The 21,419-nt window shown below is 33.8% G+C and overlaps 2 protein-coding genes across 7 annotated transcripts; both read left to right on the top strand.

Moving 5' to 3' along the window:
* The first annotated feature begins 1,622 nt into the window (after positions 1-1,622).
* LOC147390032 (soluble inorganic pyrophosphatase 1-like) lies at positions 1,623-6,303 on the top strand. 3 transcript variants are annotated; one of them, XM_086419208.1, is made up of 9 exons: positions 1,623-1,775; positions 4,149-4,278; positions 4,374-4,402; positions 4,793-4,858; positions 4,955-5,062; positions 5,256-5,321; positions 5,406-5,526; positions 5,635-5,716; positions 6,023-6,303. In XM_086419208.1, the coding sequence occupies exons 2-9, from the start codon at positions 4,152-4,154 to the stop codon at positions 6,063-6,065; spliced, it is 642 nt and encodes a 213-aa protein (XP_086275334.1). In that variant the 5' UTR covers positions 1,623-1,775; positions 4,149-4,151; the 3' UTR covers positions 6,066-6,303. The 3 variants fall into 3 exon arrangements, with proteins under 3 accessions (XP_086275334.1, XP_086275333.1, XP_086275332.1); XM_086419207.1 differs by having other exon boundaries at positions 1,624-1,775; positions 4,145-4,278; XM_086419206.1 differs by lacking the exons at positions 1,623-1,775; positions 6,023-6,303 and adding an exon at positions 3,207-3,350 and having other exon boundaries at positions 4,145-4,278; positions 5,635-5,720.
* Positions 6,304-10,259: 3,956 nt separating this feature from the next.
* Positions 10,260-15,150, top strand: LOC147390031 (protein ARV 2-like). Of its 4 annotated transcripts, none has more exons than XM_086419176.1 (9): positions 10,265-10,674; positions 10,762-10,809; positions 10,917-11,021; positions 11,140-11,185; positions 11,284-11,375; positions 11,476-11,570; positions 12,908-12,977; positions 13,183-13,258; positions 14,866-15,150. In XM_086419176.1, exons 1-9 carry the CDS (start codon positions 10,573-10,575, stop codon positions 14,976-14,978), a joined length of 747 nt encoding a protein of 248 aa, XP_086275302.1. In that variant the 5' UTR covers positions 10,265-10,572; the 3' UTR covers positions 14,979-15,150. The 4 variants fall into 4 exon arrangements, with proteins under 4 accessions (XP_086275305.1, XP_086275302.1, XP_086275304.1 ...); XM_086419178.1 differs by having other exon boundaries at positions 10,268-10,674; positions 11,293-11,375; XM_086419177.1 differs by having other exon boundaries at positions 10,274-10,674; positions 12,911-12,977.
* Positions 15,151-21,419: the final 6,269 nt, after the last annotated feature.

Below are 21,419 nucleotides of genomic sequence, written 5' to 3'. Positions count from 1 at the left end.
GGTCACTAACGTGACAACAGATAAAAACTTTCCTCTTGGGCATTTTACCGAACATTAATTGTGTCTTATTCAAATCGATCAAACTCTTAGCTACCAAATAACTAACTTCGATCAATGATTCACAAACTAAGATGAATTTTTATCTTTCTACTGGAACGTAAGCTGAAAAACAGTATTGGGTCTCCAACCCCAACTAAGCAATCATAAATTTAGAGACCTCTATTAAGATTTTAGTTTCTCTCACTTTCCACACAACCATCTCAGATCAAATGGAAATCCCTAACCATTTCAAAACTAAAACGATACAACCCTTTCAATCCATTGTTTTCTATTTCTCAAAAAATCCGTTATAGTCTTGAGGTTGAAGGCTTCAACAGATTAAGGCGGTGTTTGTTTGCGCTATTTTTCAGTGCTTATTGCTGAAAAAAATTAAATTTAGCACTTTTGTCAAAATAGCGCGTTTGTTTACTCGTGCTTATTGCTGAAAATAAGTGAAAAAAATTCAGCACTATTTTGATGCTGAAAAAAAGTGCTGAAGCGGTAAGCACTTCACTTTTTTCAACACGGACAAGTATGCCCTTATTCTTAAAAGGATATTACCTCTTATATCCCATGGATAAGTATATAAACATCCCACAAATTAATAAACCCACACCATAGCTAAATTATTTTATCTTATATGGGTTAAAAGTTTTGGAATGAGTTGATTTTTGGTGATGATGATCTCTACAATGAGGAGATCATCCTCACAAACAATCAGCACATCTTGAAACTTCTAACCCTATCAAAACAAGTTCAAGAACCGTAAATTGTCCATTTTTTTTTTAAACTATTTTTAATGAGTTAGAAGTTTCAAAATAGATTGATTTTTGGTGAGGATGATCTCTAGACCATATAGATTATCCTCACAAAAAATTTGCTCATTCCAAAAACTTTAAACCATATAAAACAAAATAAAAAATGGCTATAGTGTGGGTTGCCCTTATTAATTCATAGGGTGCTTTTATAATTACATATCCTTCATTTCCATTGAAAATTATTCATCCAAAATTAAGTTCTTTTAAAGTTGATTTCAAATTTTGGTGACTTGTATGACATTATTATTTTTAATTTGAAATTTGTGGGTTTTTATAAATAGAAATTATTATTTATAAATTGAAGATTTGAGTATTATTTATTATTTAAAAATAAATTGTATTTTAATTTTATAAGAAATAATATATTTTATTGTGTTTGATAATAAATAAGCATTTGAAACATGTAAACAATGTATAATATGATTGTAAGGGTAACAAAGACAATTCATCAATTTCAGTAATGTGTAACAAATATGATTCAGCATTTAAACAAACAACTTTTTCAGTACTTAAATTCAGCGCTTATAAGTTTCAGCGCTTAATGCTATTCAACACTTATTTTTTTCAGTTTAACAAATAACACCTAAGTCTTAAGTTGAACAACACGAGAAAAAGAAATCGTGTTCTGTTTGCCCCCTTTCTAGCTCAACCGTTGGATCAAGATGGATAAGACTGACAGCTGTAATTCGTTGTCGATGACGTCATCAACTTAACGTGCTCACCTAATCTCGACACTATTATTCTTATAAAATAACCAACTTAACAAGGTTGAAAGTTCAGCAACCCACGTGTGAGTGCCTCTGTTCTGTAGCCACGATACATGGGGAGTTGACCAGCTTTTTATTATTCAAGCGAATTGAGCCCGACTTCTCTCCTTTTAATTTTATCGAAGTTCTGGTTTTGCTCTCTTGATCTAAGGTGCGTTTGTTACGTTTCTTTTCTCTTTTGAGATTTAATTATTTGTAAATTCATTTACGTACATAGTTGTGGTATGTTTAGCTTCTGATTTTTCCATCTACTAACTTATCTATATTTCAGAAATTTTGTATACGTTTCTGCAATATATACATTTTTAACATAATCTAAAACTTTGCAATCCATATATCCTTGACTGTTAAGACTTGGTGAATTAATGGATCTGGTGATTTTTTTAGGAAAAGAAAAAAAAGAAGAAAAAGAAGAAAAAGGGATATGTTGGGATAGGGACTAAAATATGAAATCTCACCTTGTTCTTACCAAGATATTTTTTTAGTAGTGTAAAAATATATTAACGAGAAAAAGAAAACAAAGTACAAAAGATGGCCGAGATGGCCCCCAAAGAAAGCAAAGAAAAAATTAAGCAAAAAACCAAAGTAAGCAAGCAACCAAAGAATGCTAAGTTACACAAAAGCTCTTAATCTGAATACAAAATCTTTGAAAGAAACCTTCAAAAAATCCTTGCTCAGTTTCGACCAAAAGAAAAGCAGTCTCAAAATCTCCAGAAACACTACATGAGACGTGTTTTCCTTGCTTTGGAATACTCTGTTGTTTCTCTCTCTCTCCAAAGACCTCAAGCGATGAGCGGAAGAAGCATTGACCAAAGGTATCTTTTTCTAAGAGAAAATATATTAAAAGTCCACATTTCCAATAGAGAAAAGAAATTTTGAAAAAGAACTCAATCCACATGAAAAATGGATAGGAAGATAGTCCAAATACCCTAGGAAAAGGGTTAATGAATTAAGGTGTGATTAACAAATGCCCTATCTCTTAAATAAAGTATAAAAGTTTGGAGTAATCCAATCACGTCTAATCAAGTTAATCCAAAGTAAGAGTCTTCCCTACGGAAACTAACCACACAAAAAATGAAATCATGTGTGGGACTAGAGCACTCCAAACAATAAATTCTGAGAAAGAGTTCTCAAATAAAGGAAGGACTTTGTAGAAAGAACGAACTAAGAATCTCTTATCCTTTGCCAAAAACCATTCCCACTTGTCGTGTTCTTACCAAGATTAGCTTTCACATCTTTCATTATTTGAGAATAATTTAGATGCGCTATCAGATCATATATGCAACTTTTAAGTATAAATCAAGTGTTAGTTTCACCCGCCGTCGGCCTATTGAGCACCATAACCTTGTGAATAAAATGTTCAAATCACAAGTAAAGGGCTTTCCATTTTCAATAATATAAATCAAGGAAGAACTATCTTTACCTCATATGTTTTCTTTTTTTCTCACAAAACTTTTGAGACTGTGATCCAATACCAATTGTTGGTCCACGTTGAGACAGGTTTGCCACATGAAGCCCTATGATCAATGTGCACCATGCCTTGCTCAAGCTTGACATGGATGATGATGTAGGAATAGATGTAAAAGGCTATATGGAGCAGCATGACCAAAAGAAAGTGAGCCGAAAGGCTCAACGTGCACTCTAACTTCAAAAGCGTGTAACTATTTATAATATGCTTTTGGATTCGTATGACAAGCACTATGACATTCCTTGGGCCATTTTATAAGTAAGTATTTCAACAGCCTTCAAAAATCAGAATTGAATACATTCGACGTTTTTTAGAGTTTCTCTTTCTCATCTCGGATTCAAGGCCATCTTTTGGGTAGAAGACTAGAAGATGGTGATTTTCTCCCTTTTCACACTCAACTGCTACGTCACCTGATAACAATAACTTCTACCTAGATTTCTCAATTTGTCAAAAATAATTGGGATAAAGCTTTGATGGTGATGATGATCTCAACTAGCACTATCTAGACCATTCTCAACTATAATGTCTGTGACTGATAGAAGCAACATGATATTACCATCTATTCCTTCAGTTTCTTAGTTGAAAGTTGAGATCCCCCACTAATTAAAAGGAATATATACATCTAGCAGGCTGTATGAATCAAACAAACCGAAAATTTGGAATTTAGGAAGTTCCCTACTGCTCTTGCCTTCTTCTAGGAATCATGGTGCAATGTTAAATTTTTTTTTTCTATCTCCATTATATTCTTAGCCACACATATTTTATGATCATTGTTCTTTAGGATTTTTTGATTAGTATCTAACTGGATTCTTCAATAAGGCTTTGTTGTTATTGTTGTTCAAGTTGGTATCTCATTATGAGTTTCTTTATTGCTATCTATTATTAACTGCAACTAGAAATTATAACTTATTTTGGAAAGATTTGGGTTGAGAAACCTAACATGTTCATCTACATTGAACTGTTGCACGCTATTCATAATTAAAAGAAAACCTTGAGTGCTGGCCCTTTCACTCTAACACTTCATATTGGTTTTTTTCTTTTTTTCAATCTAGTCAGAAAATGAGTAATGAGGCAAATGGAAATGAAGCTCCTGAGAAACGTCCAGTTGCACAGTTGAATGCTAGGATCCTTTCATCCTTGTCAAGGAGATCTGTAGCTGCGCATCCTTGGCATGATCTTGAGATTGGTACCTAGATATTGATTGTCTTCATGATTCATAGATTGAGATCTGAATTTAAACAACATATCAATACTAATTATTTTTGCAAATTTCATGTGCAGGCCCTGGAGCCCCTTCTGTTGTTAATTGTGTATGTGTCTGCTCAGTGATCTTTATCAAGTGCATAAGTTTTTTTTTCTTTAAAGTGCAATAATGTACTTTAATGATCTAAAAGAGAAACCATAAAGTGAGACCATGGGTTTCAACTAATTAATTTTCTTACATAAAGCATAATACAAACTACCACATTTTCTCTCTTTGGAATGAGAAAAGACCATTTTAATTTTACCCCACAATACCTGTAACCAAGGACAATGGACTTTCTCAAGCTGCCCAAACAAGTTTTAGTATCTCGATAGCCATTTTTCCTCTCTAAAGAAGTATATGAAATAATTTCAGTACACTATAATTTTTCTACTTAAGTTCTCCCCTTTATGAGGTTGGTTAACTTCTTCATAACCCTTTTATTCATCTGGAATAGGTTGTTGAGATAACGAAAGGAAGTAAGGTCAAATATGAGCTTGACAAGAAGACAGGGCTGATAAAGGTACATAAGGCCAAATCCCTATTTTGATTTGGTTAGCATTTATCTGTCACATGTATGCATTTGTTCTCAGTTGCTACAGTTGAAATTTATGTCCAGGTTGATCGAGTCTTATATTCATCAGTGGTCTATCCTCATAATTATGGTTTCATCCCCCGCACATTATGTGAAGACAATGACCCATTGGACGTTTTAATCCTTATGCAGGTAATTCCAATCTAACTCGCTTACATGCTTATTTGTTTCTGTAGTATATGATTATGACCAAGTAGTAAGTAATACAATAATTTGATTTGCTTCATCCCTAATTTTTTTCCCCAATTGTATCGATTTTGTTGAATGTTGGACCTTATGTCGTAGTTCCATCCACTATCAGCCTTATGAAGGATATTTTGAACAGGAACCAGTCCTTCCAGGTTGTTTTCTTCGAGCCAGGGCCATTGGGCTCATGCCCATGATTGATCAGGTATGAAAAGTTTTGTTGTGCATGCACCAATTGAATTCTACCGCATCTAGTCTTCCCATTAACTCAGTGATGTTTTGACTGCAGGGAGAGAAAGATGATAAGATCATTGCGGTGTGTGCTGATGATCCAGAGTATCGGCACTACACTGACATTAAAGAACTCCCCCCTCATCGTCTAGCTGAGATCCGGCGCTTCTTTGAAGACTGTATCCTTTCTAGCTTTTGTTCAGTTATCATTTGTATTTAAGTGTAATTAACTAAGGTTTGACAAAAATGTTAAGAAAGGTTTGAGGGTTTCTTGACAAACAATTCAGACAAGAAGAATGAGAACAAAGAGGTTGCGGTAGACGAGTTCTTGCCTTCTACTACTGCACATGAAGCCATCCAGTACTCCATGTAAGTAGTACATCTTTAACTGCCAAATGTGCTTGTGAGAGAAAGGGCCAATGGAAGCAGTGTATATCTTTCCTCAGTTCAATTAGTAATCTCTATGGTGGAGGAAACTTAAGTTTGGTTAGGTAGTTATTTGATGGACCTCTCAGATCCATTGTAGACCTTTAAAGGGAGTGATCAAGAAAATCGGTAATTGTTACATCTGGGAGAAATAATCCTAGATTGATCACGAAAGTATCTTCTTAGCTTATAATTTCCTACGCTACATTAATTAAGACACCTCTTCTAAGATGATTTGACTTGCTGCAGGGATCTTTATGCTCAATACATCTTACAGAGCTTGAGGCGATAGGCAAGCTATATCCTATATTATCTCAATAATCCGTCCCCATCGGTAATAAGTAAAGGGGAAGGTCGATTTGAAGACATTTTTTTTTCCATGATTTTGGTATTATTTGTGTCAGTGTTTTGATCTGGAGCTCAAGTTGAGTCCAAAACTTGAATACAAGTAATTTATTATTGTTGTTTCATGTAATGATTTGAATGCGAATTGTGGCAATTTCGTAAATGAGATCTCTTATGTTGGAAAACTTTGAGCAACAAGAAGAAAAAGAGATTGGAAAATAGAGAGAAATAATATTAGGCATGCAAAATATCTGTTTCTTTTTTTTGAAACAAGGTATACAGACCTTTTAGTACCCTCGACTATTAATCCTTGAGGCACGAGCAGTCATGTCCCCCCACATGCACCAGGTAAATTTTGGGATAAATCCCTGAGGATGGCTCCTAAAGGGGATTCGAATGCAAGTCCTTCAATTCCTGAGATGTGGACTTTGGCCATCTCACCAACACTTGGAAACATGTTATCGACAAAGTTATTGGTTCAAGGATTCAACCAATGGACTGTGTATTCCTGTGATAAATTTTTTTTTGAATCTATTAAAGCCCTCCCGAATACAAATCAAAATACTTGAAAGCACTTTAATAAAACTTATATAATTGTGGAGAGTAGAAAACAAGGATTTTCACTTGAATTGTGTAAAAAGAGGCCTGAGGGAAAACAATCCCTTCAAAAAGATACCCAATGGGCGTCTAAGAAATCCTTTGGATCAAAATAGAAAGGGTAAATGGTTGCTAAAGCAACATTTGGTTAAAAGGGGGACGGGTGCAACTAAAATATTTCTTTTATGAAATAAGATCATTTTATCAACATAAGAATAAGTTTTAAAGGTTGTTTTACATTTTAGTAATTTTCAAAAATGATCTATTTGATTTTAAAACTTTAAAATCTTCTATAAAGTTTGAGTTTTACATCAAAGTCTATGATTGAGCATAGATGATGTCTAAAAGACTTGGAACATCTCTTAATGATAATAATTTAAAGATTGCCACGATTCTTGGTGAATTAAGTATTGAACTAGGGATCTTATATAACAAGTTGGAATTATTTCATACGCATCCTTCAAAACTATCATGATGTTCATTATAACACTAAATTTTGTAGGCCCAATGCTAGTATCCTGTTGGTGCAAATGCATCTTAAATAATTATTAACACTTTAATATACTCACTTACACTGTTAAGTTCACCTATCTTAATTTATCTATCCGATTTCTTCTTCCAGCCATAATCACCGTCTTCCCTTTATTTCCTTCACCCCTGTTAGCATATGAACTAACCGTTTTTTATCCCGCTCTTTGCAATAAAGCAACCTAAAGGAAGATTTGCATTCTTATTCTATCTTGTTTTCTATTGTTTATTGTCCATTATAATGGTATAATGGTATAATGGTATAAATTTAAGGTTTCATTTGAGATATGATTTTAAGATTTCCGTTATTCTTTTCTTCTACTTTCGGTTATTCAATTTAAAAAAAAAAAAAAAACTGAATTTTTTTGTAGTTCTATGTCCATAGTCTAATGTTGACGTAGACTGGACCAAATTGACGACACAGTTTTCAAGTGTTGGACCTACATGTCCGTTGGTTGGCCCATTAAGCCCATGACCCACATTTTCTAGAGTTTATAATTATTGGGTTTTCTTATTAAAGAAACAAGTCAAAGGCAATTGAGAGTTTCAATTGGTTCGGAAAAACTTTATTTTGAATTTTGAAAAGGATTCTAATCTAGAGAGGATCTAGGCCCTCTATTCCCATCTATAAATGTATGGATCGGGCTCTACTATCATGTAGATTTTCAATCAAGAAAATCAAAAGTATTTTTAAAAACTCTTGGATGCTTTTGTACTCAAAATAATATAAAATCGGTAAGGTTAGAGAGGTCTTTAAGGATCCAAATTCTATAAAGAAAGTGATTGATCTATGGAAGGAAGCTTGAGGAGGAGAAGGCGAGTCTAGAGATTTTAGTTATTTCACCAATGGGGAGTTGTTGATTTTAGGTTTTTGGATTAATGTTTGTTAATGATAATCAATCCTATGATCATTTTTGAATGGTTAGGCGACTTATTTTGTGAATAATTTGTATAAATAGTTATTTAGATATTTGAGCAAAGAATGATTTACTAAAATAACGCTTAGATAAAGCTTTTAGTTTGTTGATTGGGACCATCCAACATGCCTTAGGCCATGTCGATTGGTGCTTGTTGACATGGATATAACATTTGGTATTGGCATACCGAACACAAATATTTACACAAGAAAATTATGTTCGATAGATACTTATCAAATATGTTTTGTAATATACGGTATGCACCTATCGAATAGGGTTTTCTCTTATAAATCATTGTATTTAATAATATTAGTACATGCCAAATTGGTTTTGTAATGTTTGGTGGGAACCTACCGAATCAACTTAAATAAGTTCGATTTAAACTTACCAAACAAAATATTTAAAAAATCATCAAGTTGTTCAAGTTAAAATGTTCATTTTGGACATTTTAAATAGTGATTTTTTTTTTGATTATAAGAAAAAAAAAAAAAAAAAAACTAATCTCCATTGATTTAACATATCAAAAAATTCAAAAGGATATATATATCGGTTGGGTCCGTAGTATTGTTTTGTCTTATATGGACAAAAATGTTTGGAATGGGCTGATTTTTTGTGAGGATGATCTCTAAGGTGAGGAGATCATCCTTGCCAAAAATCAGCTGATTATGAAACTTCTAGCCCCATGTTTACAAGTTGAAAAATTTTAGACCGTCCAACTTTTGTAAATCAATTTTGATGGGGTTAGAAGTTTTGGAACGGGATGATTTTTTGTCAGGATGATCCTCTCATCACAGAGATCATCATCACAAAAAAATCAGCCCATTCCTAACATTTTTGCCCATATAAGACAAACGATGTGTCGCAATGTGAGTCGTAATAGGGGTCGTAATAACGCCATCCTATATATATATAGGGGATGGTTCAGCAGTCCTAAAGTTTGCCAAGTTTGGTGTCAAACATTTTTCAAAATATGGGTTAGAAGTTTTGGAATGAGCTCATTTTTTGTGAGGATGATCTCTATGATGAGGAAATCATCCTCACCAAAAATCAACTTATTCCAAAATTTCTAATCCCATCAAAAGTGATTTACAAAAATTGGACAGTCCATGATTCTTCAACTTATAAATTAGGGTTAGAAGTTTTAAAATGAGTTGATTTTTTGTGAGGATGGTCTCTTCACCGTAGAGATCATCCTCACAAAAAATTAGCCTATTTCAAAACTTCTAATCCCATCAAAAGTTATTTACAAAAAATGTTTGGCATCAAACTAGGCAAACTTTAGGGTTGCCGAACTGCTCCCATATATATATATATATATATATGGGTCAGCACCCTAAGTTTTACCACACACTTTAACAAACGTTTTTGTCCTACATGGGTTAGAAGTTTTGGAATGGGCTGATTTTTGGTGAGGATGATCTCTATGATTAGAAGATCATCATCCCCAAAAATCAGCTCATTCCGAAATGTTTAGCCCCATGTTTACACGTTGAAAAATTGTGGACCGTCCATTTTTTATATACCATTTTTGATGGGGTTAGAAGTTTTGGAATGAGCTGATTTTGGTGAGGATGATCTCTATGATGAGGAGATCATCCTCACCAAAAATCAGCCCATTCCAAAACCTCTAACCTATGTGAAAAATGTTTTGCCAAAAAGTTTGCTAAAAAGTTGGCCCTTGAACGCCACCCATATATATATATATATATTATATATATATAGAGAGAGAGAGAGAGAGAGAGAGAGAGAGAGAGAGAGAGAGAGAAGAGAGAGAGAGAGAGAAGAAGAAGAAGAAGAATTGAAGTTCAAGACTTTTTAAAATTGTAGTAAGTGGGTGAAATGAGTAAAGTGAGAGAGAGAGAAGAAGAAGAGGAAGAGGAGGAGGAAGAGAATTGAAGTTCACGAAGACTTTTTAAAATTGTAGTAAGTGGGTGAAATGAGTAAAGTGGATGCAAAAAATGACTTATTACGTGACGAGTAAGTGGGTGCTAAAAGAGGAAATGATGGGCTGAGTAAAACGCATGATTTCAAAACTGGATGTATCGTCCAACAACTAGCCGAATGGACACATGTCAATTGTCAATAGGTCGGACGAGATTTAACATCTATATTCATTTTTCTCATTGGAAAACGCATCCGAAGACGAGGCGAGACGTCAAAACGAGTTTTGAAACCATGGTAGAACGATTCCTATATTGAATGAGCGAGCGTCGCAAACATTTTGCAGCTGGGTTCTTTTTGGAGATTTTTACATTTTACCTATTGGATCTTAAAACAAGGCCCTCGCCGTTTGGGAATTGTGACGAGCAATTCATTGCTATAAAACATGATACAGATATTTTTGGCGGTTCACTGACACTCACTCACTCTATGAGTTTAGGGATTATAAAAAAGGGAGAGTAGGAATTGGGAATGGAATCCAGCAGCAGCAGCAGCAGATGCATCCACTGCGGTTTTTGGATTAAAACTCTGTTTGTGCAATACTCACCAGGAAACATCCGATTAATGAGATGCGTAAGTAGAGTTTTACCTTTTCAATTTACCAAAATTTTTTTTTCTTTTTAAGATTTTGCATTTTCTCGCTTTCACTAAAAATGACAGGAGATTTGCAAGGCTGTGGCGGATGAGTACATTGAATGCGAGATTATGGTCTCTCTCTCTCTCTCTCTCTCTGATCATGTAAATATGTAATGGATTGGATTTTATGTTTCTTCTTTAATAAAATATGAATTATTATGGTTCATTTTCTTGTGTAGATCCTTCTTATCGATTTGATTTTGCACAAGCAGAAAGCCTATCATCATTTGCTCTATAATTATTATAATAAGCACAATCGACACACTGTTGATCTTCATCTTCAGGTATATTATTATTATTATTATTATTATTAAATAAAAGCAAATTCTCTTGCTTTCAAAAGTTGTTTATGTTGACCCTAGTTATTGTCAAACTTGAGGTTGGGTTTCTTCTTCTTTGCAGGGCATAGTGTGGAAGTCCGGTTTCATTTATCTTCTCTTAGACACATGTATCCATCACAATGCCTTCCTATTATTATTGTTATTTATATTCAATAAAAATAATGGGGTTGGGGTTTGGGTTGCTGTATCTGAATAACCTTATTAGCTATTCAAGGCAGGATTTCACTTTTGAAAACAACATACAAAGACTTTCATTTGTGGAGAAGCTCTTTATCAACAGTTTGGGCTTGTGGATGGGTTCGCCTTTTTGCCATTATTTATCACCAAATGTCACTTATGTTTCTTCTCAATGAATGAATAACCTCTAATATTTTGCTTTGTTCTATGTTAATTCCAGTTGTTGATGGATGTATTCCTCGTAAATCTTATGTTCCTCTGTGTTCTACTTCTTCAAACAAACATCTTACTGAATTCATCATCTCAAGTAACCAGGTAATATATATATATATATATATATTTTAATTTCTTTTCAATGCTAATTTATTTCATTGGTGATACCTTTTCAGTTTACAATCTTAAGAAGTGCTTTCCTTATCCTTGAGTTGAGTGTGTTTATTAATTAATTAATACCTACAGAATGAAGCTGTGGGGAATACTTCAGTAGAGAAAGCATGAACTGAAAAAATTATGTTTGTGGCAATAAAATTTGGATGAATAAGCAAGTCTTTGTGCTGCAATGTTGTGACAATAGATAAATTTCATAGGTCCATGTTTTATTTCATGTTCTTTGACCATTATTATTGAGTTTGTTGCTAAGCTAAACTTTCACGTCCTAAAGTTTTTATAGACGACATAATCATAGTAATCCATTTGGGTTAGTTCTATTATATTTTGCTTTTTCCCCCCTGTTATAACCTAATTCTAGGGTATTTGGCCCATTGTTAATAATGGTTGTCATGCAACTTGATTAAGATCTTCTGCAAGATGGGCATTTCCAATGGTAATGGTGAAGATGCATTTTTGAACATGTACGATTTTCTGGGGCACCTTCCCGTTTGATAAAAGATCAGACAAGGTTTTCCCAATTTTTTTGTTGCAACAGAGTGTAATTTTGGAGAAAACAGTTCACCTAATGGAACTGGAGATGATTATAAATTTTAGGTCAACATGAGTAGGGTATATAAGTAACTGTAGGTGTGGTAAAAAGTTCATTCTTTTTATATATTTATGATTTTTCGTTATTTATTTTGTATTTGTTGCCCAAATGAGATGTTATAAAAATAGATGCCTCTTGTCAACCCGTTCTGAGAGTGAACTTTTTATTTATTTGTTTTGTATCTCTACTTTCCCAAGCATGTCTATGTTGCTACGGTTTGTTTTGGGCATCAGAAACATCTGTGCTGGTGCTCTCTGTGCTTTAGATTGTAAATCAACAAGTTGCAAGTGCTGATTCCCAGTATAAGAAAATTGGTCTTTTTTTGGTAGCTGGAATCATTGTCATCAGTGAAGCTTATCCCAAAGATTTAGGGTTGGCTGAAGGAATCCTGTTCTTCCACTCAAAGATGTTCAGAACCACAGCTTCTATTAATCAAAGTGTGTTTATTTGGTAGTTGAGATGAATTGTGAAATGGTTTTTTAGTTGATTTTGACAAGAAAACTTCCATGAAGAAAATAGTTGTTTCTTATCAGAAGCATATTAAGAAAATGCAGATCCTTAAATTAGTCCACATTATTAAAAAAAAAAAAAAATTTGAAATAAAATTTCGCATTTAAAATTGAATGGATTTTATTTAGGTGAGCTTTGTTTTATTGTTGTTCATGCTCTTTGGCAGGTACAAGGACCTCTTGCTGGCCATCATTGTTTCTAGCTACTTCAAGATTTTTCTCATAGCCATGATGGTATATAATTACTCACACATCAATAATACCAGAATAAAGGAATACTTTTCAAAAAATAAAAAATAAAAAAAGAATAAAGAATAAAGGAATACAAAATTATCACATGGTTTATTTTCTCTTTCTTTTTTTCTTTTTCTAATATATCCTTGTAATTTTTCTATTCTACTTTTCAAGCCTCTCTCTAATTTAATTGCACATTGTACAGGTTTGGGAATTTCCATCTTCTGTGCTTTTTATCATTGACATTCTCGTCCTATCATCCAATGCAGTAGCTTTGAAAGGTCAGAAACAATAAAACTTATGCAGCCTTCTAGAAATGATACATAAGACCACTGATAAATATCAAGAAAATTATACATAAGACTATTTGTTAAATATTTATAATAGACTTATCTGCACCATGGAGTTTGTTACATTGCAACTTCTTTTTTGGTAAAGTCACATTGCGGCTTTCATCACCATCTCATCTGTTGCATCAACATAAAATAAGAGCTTACCTTAGTTTTAGAAATCTTATACTTAGGTCTCACTCTCTTTTTAATCCTTCTCAAATTTCAAGACTAGTAACTGGGTACATTTTATCACCTGTTATTGCAACAAGAGTATGTTTTAATCCAAAAATGCCTCTAATTTATGTTATTTATCATTTTTTTAAGTTTTTACCATTTTCATTATAAAGTATGGGTGACCTTAGTTTATATACAAAGCTTTAATATTATATTGAAGAAAAAAAAAAAAACAGAATAAAATAGACACTTGTAAGCCATACCCGCCACTTTGATTTTTAGAGCCTTTGCTTCTTGGCTTCTGCTCCAAAAACACACACCCTTGCTTCATTAAGCTAAATTGTTAACAACTGAATAGGCTGGACAATCATCTTTATATATAAAAGAAAACAAAGAAATAGGCATAATGATGAAAGAGATAACCAAAAAAAGAAAAGGAATAGGCTCTCATATACCAAAGAAACTTGTATTAACCTAAGTATAGTTATTGAAGCAAGGTAGTGTTGGGATGTGTCCTTTGATCTGTTCTTTTTATGCATGCATCAAATTTCTATGTAAAATGCATTTTAAAGTTTAATTGTTTGTATTGCAATATTTTGATGGTAGGTTTTCCTTTGGGTTTGTCAGTGTCACCACCCTGTGAAATGTCTGTTTCTAGTGTTAACCCCCTCAACACCATCCACCCCTCCCAACCCAAGAAATGCTAATTTAGGTCTTCCCCCCTTGACTAGAGATGGTTGTTGATTCGAACAATAAAGAAAAAGACCATTGTTCGAGTGCAAAGAAGTGTGCAGCCATGCGTTTTCCCAACCAGAAGCACTAATGTGAGTCCAATCTCATATCTCTCTCTTTGCTCTCCTCGGAGAGTGAAGTTTCTGGTGAAAAGGTATCAGATTCTGAGACAAGCCACATTATTCACAATTATGAGTTGTCCATGACTTCCCTGGAAAGCATTTGCTTAGAAGCAGAGATGTCCAAAATGTTATCTTGCGGTGTTGTCTGTGAATCCTGTAGCAGAGATAACAGATATGGTGAGAAAAGTTATTGCTTAAATAATCTGATTTTGAATTAGATATGGTGATCGGAGTGATTGACATAGTGATCTGGCCAGAGAGAAAAGTTACAACAGTTGAGATCTTGCTCTGGTGCTGGAGGAGAAAGGAGGGGGGGGGGGGGGGGGAGGATATATATGATGCTAAGAAAAACTTTTTTTTTTTTTTTTTTAAACTTTGAATCCTTGAATAGAATTTGTCAATTAGAGAATATGTTGTAGAATACATATTCGATAATATCATACCCCCTTTGATGAAGCTATTCTGTTATAGAATGCATGTTTGATAATATCATACCCACTCTGATGAAACCATTTTCTTCTGTACCAGTGGTGACTCGGTCAACAATGACTAGATGCTTCTGGGTGTGCTTCAGTGCACATGCTGTGAAGTTCTTGTCCAACCGAATGCTAGAGGCTCCTCCACTAATTTCCATATTTTAGGATCTTGGGTTGTTGAATGCTCTACGGTTGATATCATGAACCACACTTAATTTTTATTTGCGCATTCTGTTGGGATGTATATATATATATCAATTATTTATGCCTTTGTGATTGTCGTCTTTCTGTATTGGATTTTCTTTGTTTGAGAGATCATTTTTGTTTCTTAGGGTTATGCCCTTGTCTTTCAGTGATCATTTTTTTTTTTTTTGATAAGTTTTCAGAGATCATTTTTCTGAACTGCTGGAGGTAGTTTTCTACTTACTGATGAGAAATAAATGTTTACTTACTGATTCCTACACACAAATGAAACATGTATGAAGGCTAAATCTTGTGACTTCTAGAAAAATGATCACTGAAACACCTTTTATAGTGAGAAAAACCATATCAATTATCAATTCAAGGAAACATCGTTAAGTAATGACTTGATTAAATTCTAAAATATGATAACTTAGCATCTTTACATTTAAATAAAGCAGCAAAAGAAATTGCCACAATATTATATTTAATAAACACAAATAGCTTGCATTTGGAAAATAAAGCGTAAACTAAAAATGTTAATAGAAGCTTGTGAAAAAAATCTGTTTCAAGGCTGACATTCACTAGAATCATTCCTGGTTTGGGACCTATGTTTTATTTTGATGCAACTACAATTGGAGCCATGATATGTACATGGAAAGGAGTAGGACATTATATGGGTAGGATAATTGTGAGGAAATAATGTAAGGGTAGTTTCCAATATATTTTCCAGATTTAAACCCTTCAGTACACCCGACTCAAACATTCTTGAATTTGCTTGTTTCTTAAACTCCGAATGTTTCTCAAGGGCTATGCATAGACTATCATAGTTAAATTCTTCTACTGCAAGACCATTAGGTAGGAAGGATAGATGCATGAAGTGTATGGATTGAAATTGTTGAATATCAACAAAGAAATGAACCTGCCTTCTTACCTTTCTCAATAGACACTATGTGTTACAAGTTTCAAACCGAATATTGACTTCTGAGTGCATATGCTGTTCCTCATTGATTTGGTAACAAAAACCCAAATTCAAAACAAGAAAACAAAAAAGGGAATCTTACTTGACACTTTGCCATCTCAGACTCAACTAGATTGTTAGCATTAAGGACTGGAATGCTGCAATTTTTCACTTAAGTGTTTATCTCTTCTTGCCTTCTTCGCCTATCGAAGCATTCCTATGCACATTTGAAGTATGCTTGCTGCACCCACCATTTTAAACAAACAAAAAATCAACTCTTAGTACAGTGATGGCAGGAATCAGTTCTTGGTTGGTCACACCGCTCAACTCTGTTATTGCTCTTGGAGCTTCTAAAATCACCATTACATTGCATACAACCCTCAAGATAATCAAAGAAAGGACTAGCCCCTGCTTGTGTTCAAACCCGATCCACGCATTACCTGCATGATTGTTGTTTAATTATACTTCATAATAAGGATATAAGACCTGGGTCATGCAACTGCACATATTATTTTTGGTGGGAAAAATACCCGAATGACATATCAGTGTTCCACTTACAAGCATATAGAAACTTGAACTCACTTTCGTTTCTTTGGCACAATCTAGGTTATTATTTCCTTTTATTCCCTCATCTTGAAATTTTCTTTGAATCAACAAGATAACTAAGTTATGATGAACATATATTTGAGGTGTAAATCTTCTGAGGATGTAAAGCCAATTTTTTTTTCCAGAGGGACCCTCAGCAAATTGCAATAGCTGCTCTTATTACTATTTCTTCTAATGGATTCCTTTCTTTAACTTTCTCTAGTCATCTGTTTTTCCATCTTCAAAGTTAAAAATATAAGCATAGGCACTAACATCCAACAGATGATCCTTATTTATCCAACCCTTTCATCACGGAGAGCAACAAATTATATGTAGTACAACCACATATTGTAATAAAGGACAATTAACTTCTTAAATTTAAGGCACTTCAGTATCTTTCAATGTGGTCTAAGGGCATTAATAATTGGTGCAACATAGGGAGATTAGATGGATAAAGTACATCTTTTAAGTCAAATATATTCACATAATATGTTTCCTTAATTTGTCTCCTTTCACATATGCCATGGACCTTAAGTTTTTCTCAGACTATAGAATGAAGAGATTGAGTGAAATTTAATATACTTATGAGACCCTTTGAAATATAAAAATGAATTACAGTATAAAATTCACACTTACCCGATCAAAGAATTGTTGTAGCATCAAATTCATAGAATTTATGAAGTACAGTATTTTGCAAGAGCCTTGTGTTGACCACTATTGGCTTTCCAATGGTGAGGGTCCCCGTTTTGTCAAACACAATGCAATTCACCTGCAAAGATAAAATTAATCCTTATAAGTTATAATTTTTGAGTTGAGATTGTAAAATAGAACAAAACTAGAACTAGAATTGTAGTCATAATGACCTGCATTAGCATAATAAAGAAGATAAAGCAATATTATATATCAAAGGTATCAAAATTTACCATCTAATCTAGAGACTTAAAGCATGGCTTGCTCAAGCCAGAAGGAATCTCCAAATCACCAGCTCCGACAAATTTTCTCCACTCAATGTTGATTCCATCACTTTCATTGGGCTTCAAAATCCTAAGCCTTTTGAAATATAGTTTTTTTTTTTTTTTAAACACAAAATTAATATGAGATAGTTCATTCTGACCTTATGTGCACTCTCCAATGCTTGGCCCCCTTTAATCAGTACACCTTGAGAAGCACCAACTCTAGTACAAACCATAACCGTCGTTGGAGTTGCCAGGCATGGTTCATTCTGACCTTATGTGCACTCTCCAATGCTTTGCTCCATTTCATCATCAAGGTAACTTACCTTGCGAACACCCATGACAGCAGTCATAAGCTTTTCACTGATGAAATCCTTCAAAATCCTATCTTTCTTAGGAGCTTCTATAGATTAACCATAATCAAACATGCTCTGCATTAAAAGAATTCATAGGGAAAGACCACAATTAGTTAAATGGCCTTGGTGACACTCTTAAAAGCAAACTAGAAATAATAAGGTTACTTCATTGTTTTTGATAGATCTAGAAGTACAACATTATGGAAAACATTACACTTATGACTAGAAGTGAATGTGAGAAATGCATAACATAGAGTTTCAATTAATAAATTTTGTTTGAAGTTAGTATCTTCACCCCAAAGGTTGGGTCATTGGTTTGATTGGTCCAAATTGTTATTTACTCAGTACTGATTTCTAATGGACAGAGAGAGAAGAAGTTTGAAAAATTCTGATTTTAAAATTGAATGTAATAGAAGAAATATTATATAAATAAAATGGTTGAGGCATGTACAACGCACTGTCCTAAAACGAAATTCTCCCTTACTACGGTACCACAGTCTGCAAGCGTTCGTTCTCTAGGAGACAACAACCCACGTTTCCAATAGAGTACTCTAAATTAGAAACGCAACTTCGAACTCAACGGTGTTATGTGCTCTCACAACGAATAATAAATTACTGATAGTCAAAAATATGTAAAATAAAAATCAAAACCAGAGATCAAGTGATTTAAATAGACTAAACATTTGATATAAAAAAAAAAAAAAAAGTGACTGTTTAGAACAGTCACAAGCCTATTCCGAACAGACACATTGTGCTGGTTTAGAATAAATAGAATTTAAGTGGGTCTTGAAAATTAAAGGAAAAAGTGAGCCTTTGCGCGCACCCACGTGAGGTGTAAATCCGAGATTTTACACCTCCCCTGCGCGCACACGCATTAAGGTTTTTAAATTGATGGATCCAAACTCCAATTGAAATCATGGGTTTACCTCTTGGGCCCCCGTGTGTGTGCGTGAGCCTGCCCACTACTTTTATCCGCTTTTAAAACTATTAAAAATATAACTATTTAAGAATTGCAGATCAATTATTCTCCTAATCGATGTGGGACTAAAAATACTTAAGGCAAAAGAAAAAAAAAAAAAACTATCAATTAAACTGAAAACAATAAAGTAAAAAACATAAAGCATAAAGCAAACATAAGATTGAAATACCCTATGATTAATAGATTATTTTATCATATGGTTAAAACTAAATGAATATTAAAGGGTTTTCAAATTCAACCCTCTAAATTCCAACACAAATCTCATGATAGTACATAAGAGTTCCTACGATGTGATGAGTATTATACTCAGGTATTTTCCCATCACTACCTCTAACAAGAACTATATGTGCATGTTCCAAAATAATATTGGAAAGGCTACCATGAGCAAGAATCTGATGCAGTTTGGAGCACCATTTTCCTTTTTGCAAAGTGAAAATGGATTAAAGAAGAAAAATTAATTGACTATCCTAATGTGGGGGAATCCCCAACCTATCCCCCATTAAAGCTTGTCTATCTACAGCATAGGAGTGATTCATTTTCAACCGTTAATAATTTCTAGATAGAAGTATTCTTTCCCCTACACATATATCTACTGTAATATTTTCATGTAAGACAAATGAGAGAGTACAATATTAATCTTCTGAGTCCTAAATAACTTTGGAAATATGTTTACCTGTAGTTCATTAGATGCCTTGCGAAACTTTTGTTTCTCTAAAAGGATTAATAGTTTTAATGTTTTTATTTTCTTTCCTTTCTTTTTTTTCCCCTTTATTTTTATTTTGTTTTGTTTCATTTTGGCTTAGTTTTAGCTGATGACAAAGGGAAACTGTCACAGCTGAATTTTCCATTTGGGACCCCAAATCATTCTCCATTTAGGCTTGGATGGTATTCCAACAGTTGGAATTTTCTGGTGAACACATCTACCATTTAGGCTTCTAATACTCCATGGAGTAAATCCTCTAGGTACAATGTACATAATGAAAAGAGTCGTGCTGGGGTGACCTCAAGATTGTACCTCATTTCACACATTCCTGATGTAGAAGTGTGTAGAAACTATAGTTGCTTTTCTACTCGTATCTCGATGAAAAGAATCTATGGTTTCTACACACTTCCATGTTAGGAAAGTGCGATAATCTTGAGGCCACTTCAGCACTACTCTAATGAAAATAAACATTATTTCCTTCACGAGGTTAGCTTCTTCTCTTCTCATATAATTTCTTTCGAGAGATCTACATATCCACTTGTATATCCCAACTATAGTCACCCAATGAATGCAAGCAATTAGGACCTACTCATCCATCGGTATGCAATTGCAAGATCATAGCCACTTGACATTTTGATTCTTATAGGACCATTACCTCTTTTATCTTTTTCATAACCATTTGACAAGTTTTCTATTTTCTAAGGAATCTACTAATCATTCAAAGTAGAACAATAAGAGTTGGATATTTGTTAGCATCTGTCTGGATTTGTAGAACAGTAGGCTCTAACTTTTTCATGCCCAACTTGTGTAACGCTGTAAGGTGAGACCTATAGGATCTTACGACTCCAAAGATTGAGTAGATCAAATGACGATTTACATATTCGCTGCATTCTTTTGAATGGTCAGGAAAAGTATAAAAAATTATTAACACTCAAATTTTAGCATTGAATATTTCACAGATATTTTTCTTTGAGTTGCAATTAAACGCGGCAGATCCATGTTTTCGACAACAAATAAACATCCCTAAAACACATTAGATCTAATCAACCTAACAACAAACTCAAGAAGACCTCAAAAGCATCATAGGAAAACGATGCTGACTCATTGTTTCACCGACTAGAATAAAAGTTTTCTGTTTCAATTTAATTTTATAGGTTCATTGTTTCTAGTTGTGACAAAGTCTAAACTCTTTCCGCAACATGTGCCCAATAAACTACCTTCTATCTATTGCGTAAGGATCTGGATGAAGCAAAATGCGCCCAATTCTCTCTTTCTTTCTCGTCCAGTATTTGACCTCTCTAAAAATGAGAAATTTATTGGATTTCTCTATAATCGATCAAGATGAGCATTTCCAGACTTGAAAGGCATTGAAGAAATTTCTTCCATGCTATAAACCAATTTCATCGACCTACCTAACTCACTCAAGTAACACAGCAATTTTGAGTGAAACTGAGCAGAAGCAAACTTCAAGAACAAAACAAGAAGTGATTGGTCTTCTTCAGCCCTTGAAAGAACAGGTGCAAGTGATCTTTGATGTGAGTTGGTCTGGGAACATGGAGACATAGCTAATGTCTGTATGGACGAGTGGATATATGGTATGAATCAGTCGGATGAACAAGTAAGGAGATACTCATCCATACAGACATTAGCTATGTCTCCATGTTCCTGGATTTTCTTTCTAAGACTGACCACCTTCCCGAAAAACGTGATTTCTGTAAAGGTATCCCTTTTCCAATGCAGCACATCAATGCATTCAAATGGTTTAATCTCATCACCTATTTATAGGATTTAATCATAACTTACATCTACTCGTCCGTACAAAAAATACCTACATTTCCTAAGAAGAAAGATTTTCGATACAAATTTATCTTCCTTCCCGAAAATAACAA

The sequence above is a fragment of the Akebia trifoliata genome, chromosome 12 (assembly GCF_017979445.1).
Source record: "Akebia trifoliata isolate Shusen 1 chromosome 12, ASM1797944v1, whole genome shotgun sequence".
Lineage (NCBI taxonomy): Eukaryota > Viridiplantae > Streptophyta > Magnoliopsida > Ranunculales > Lardizabalaceae > Akebia > Akebia trifoliata.
The sequence above is the reverse complement of the archived record's forward strand: the minus strand, read 5'-3'. Positions and strand labels throughout refer to the sequence as shown.

Coding starts and splice junctions, on each gene's coding strand:
- LOC147390031 (XM_086419176.1), top strand. CDS start 10,573: ATGGAATCCAGCAGCAGCAGCAGCAGATGCATCCACTGCGGTTTTTGG. Junction 11,022..11,139: donor CTGTTGATCTTCATCTTCAG/GTATATTATTAT, acceptor TCTTCTTTGCAG/GGCATAGTGTGGAAGTCCGG. Junction 11,571..12,907: donor TCATCATCTCAAGTAACCAG/GTAATATATATA, acceptor CATGCTCTTTGG/CAGGTACAAGGACCTCTTGC.
- LOC147390032 (XM_086419206.1), top strand. CDS start 3,313: ATGACAAGCACTATGACATTCCTTGGGCCATTTTATAA. Junction 4,279..4,373: donor TTGGCATGATCTTGAGATTG/GTACCTAGATAT, acceptor TTTCATGTGCAG/GCCCTGGAGCCCCTTCTGTT. Junction 5,527..5,634: donor CCGGCGCTTCTTTGAAGACT/GTATCCTTTCTA, acceptor CAAACAATTCAG/ACAAGAAGAATGAGAACAAA.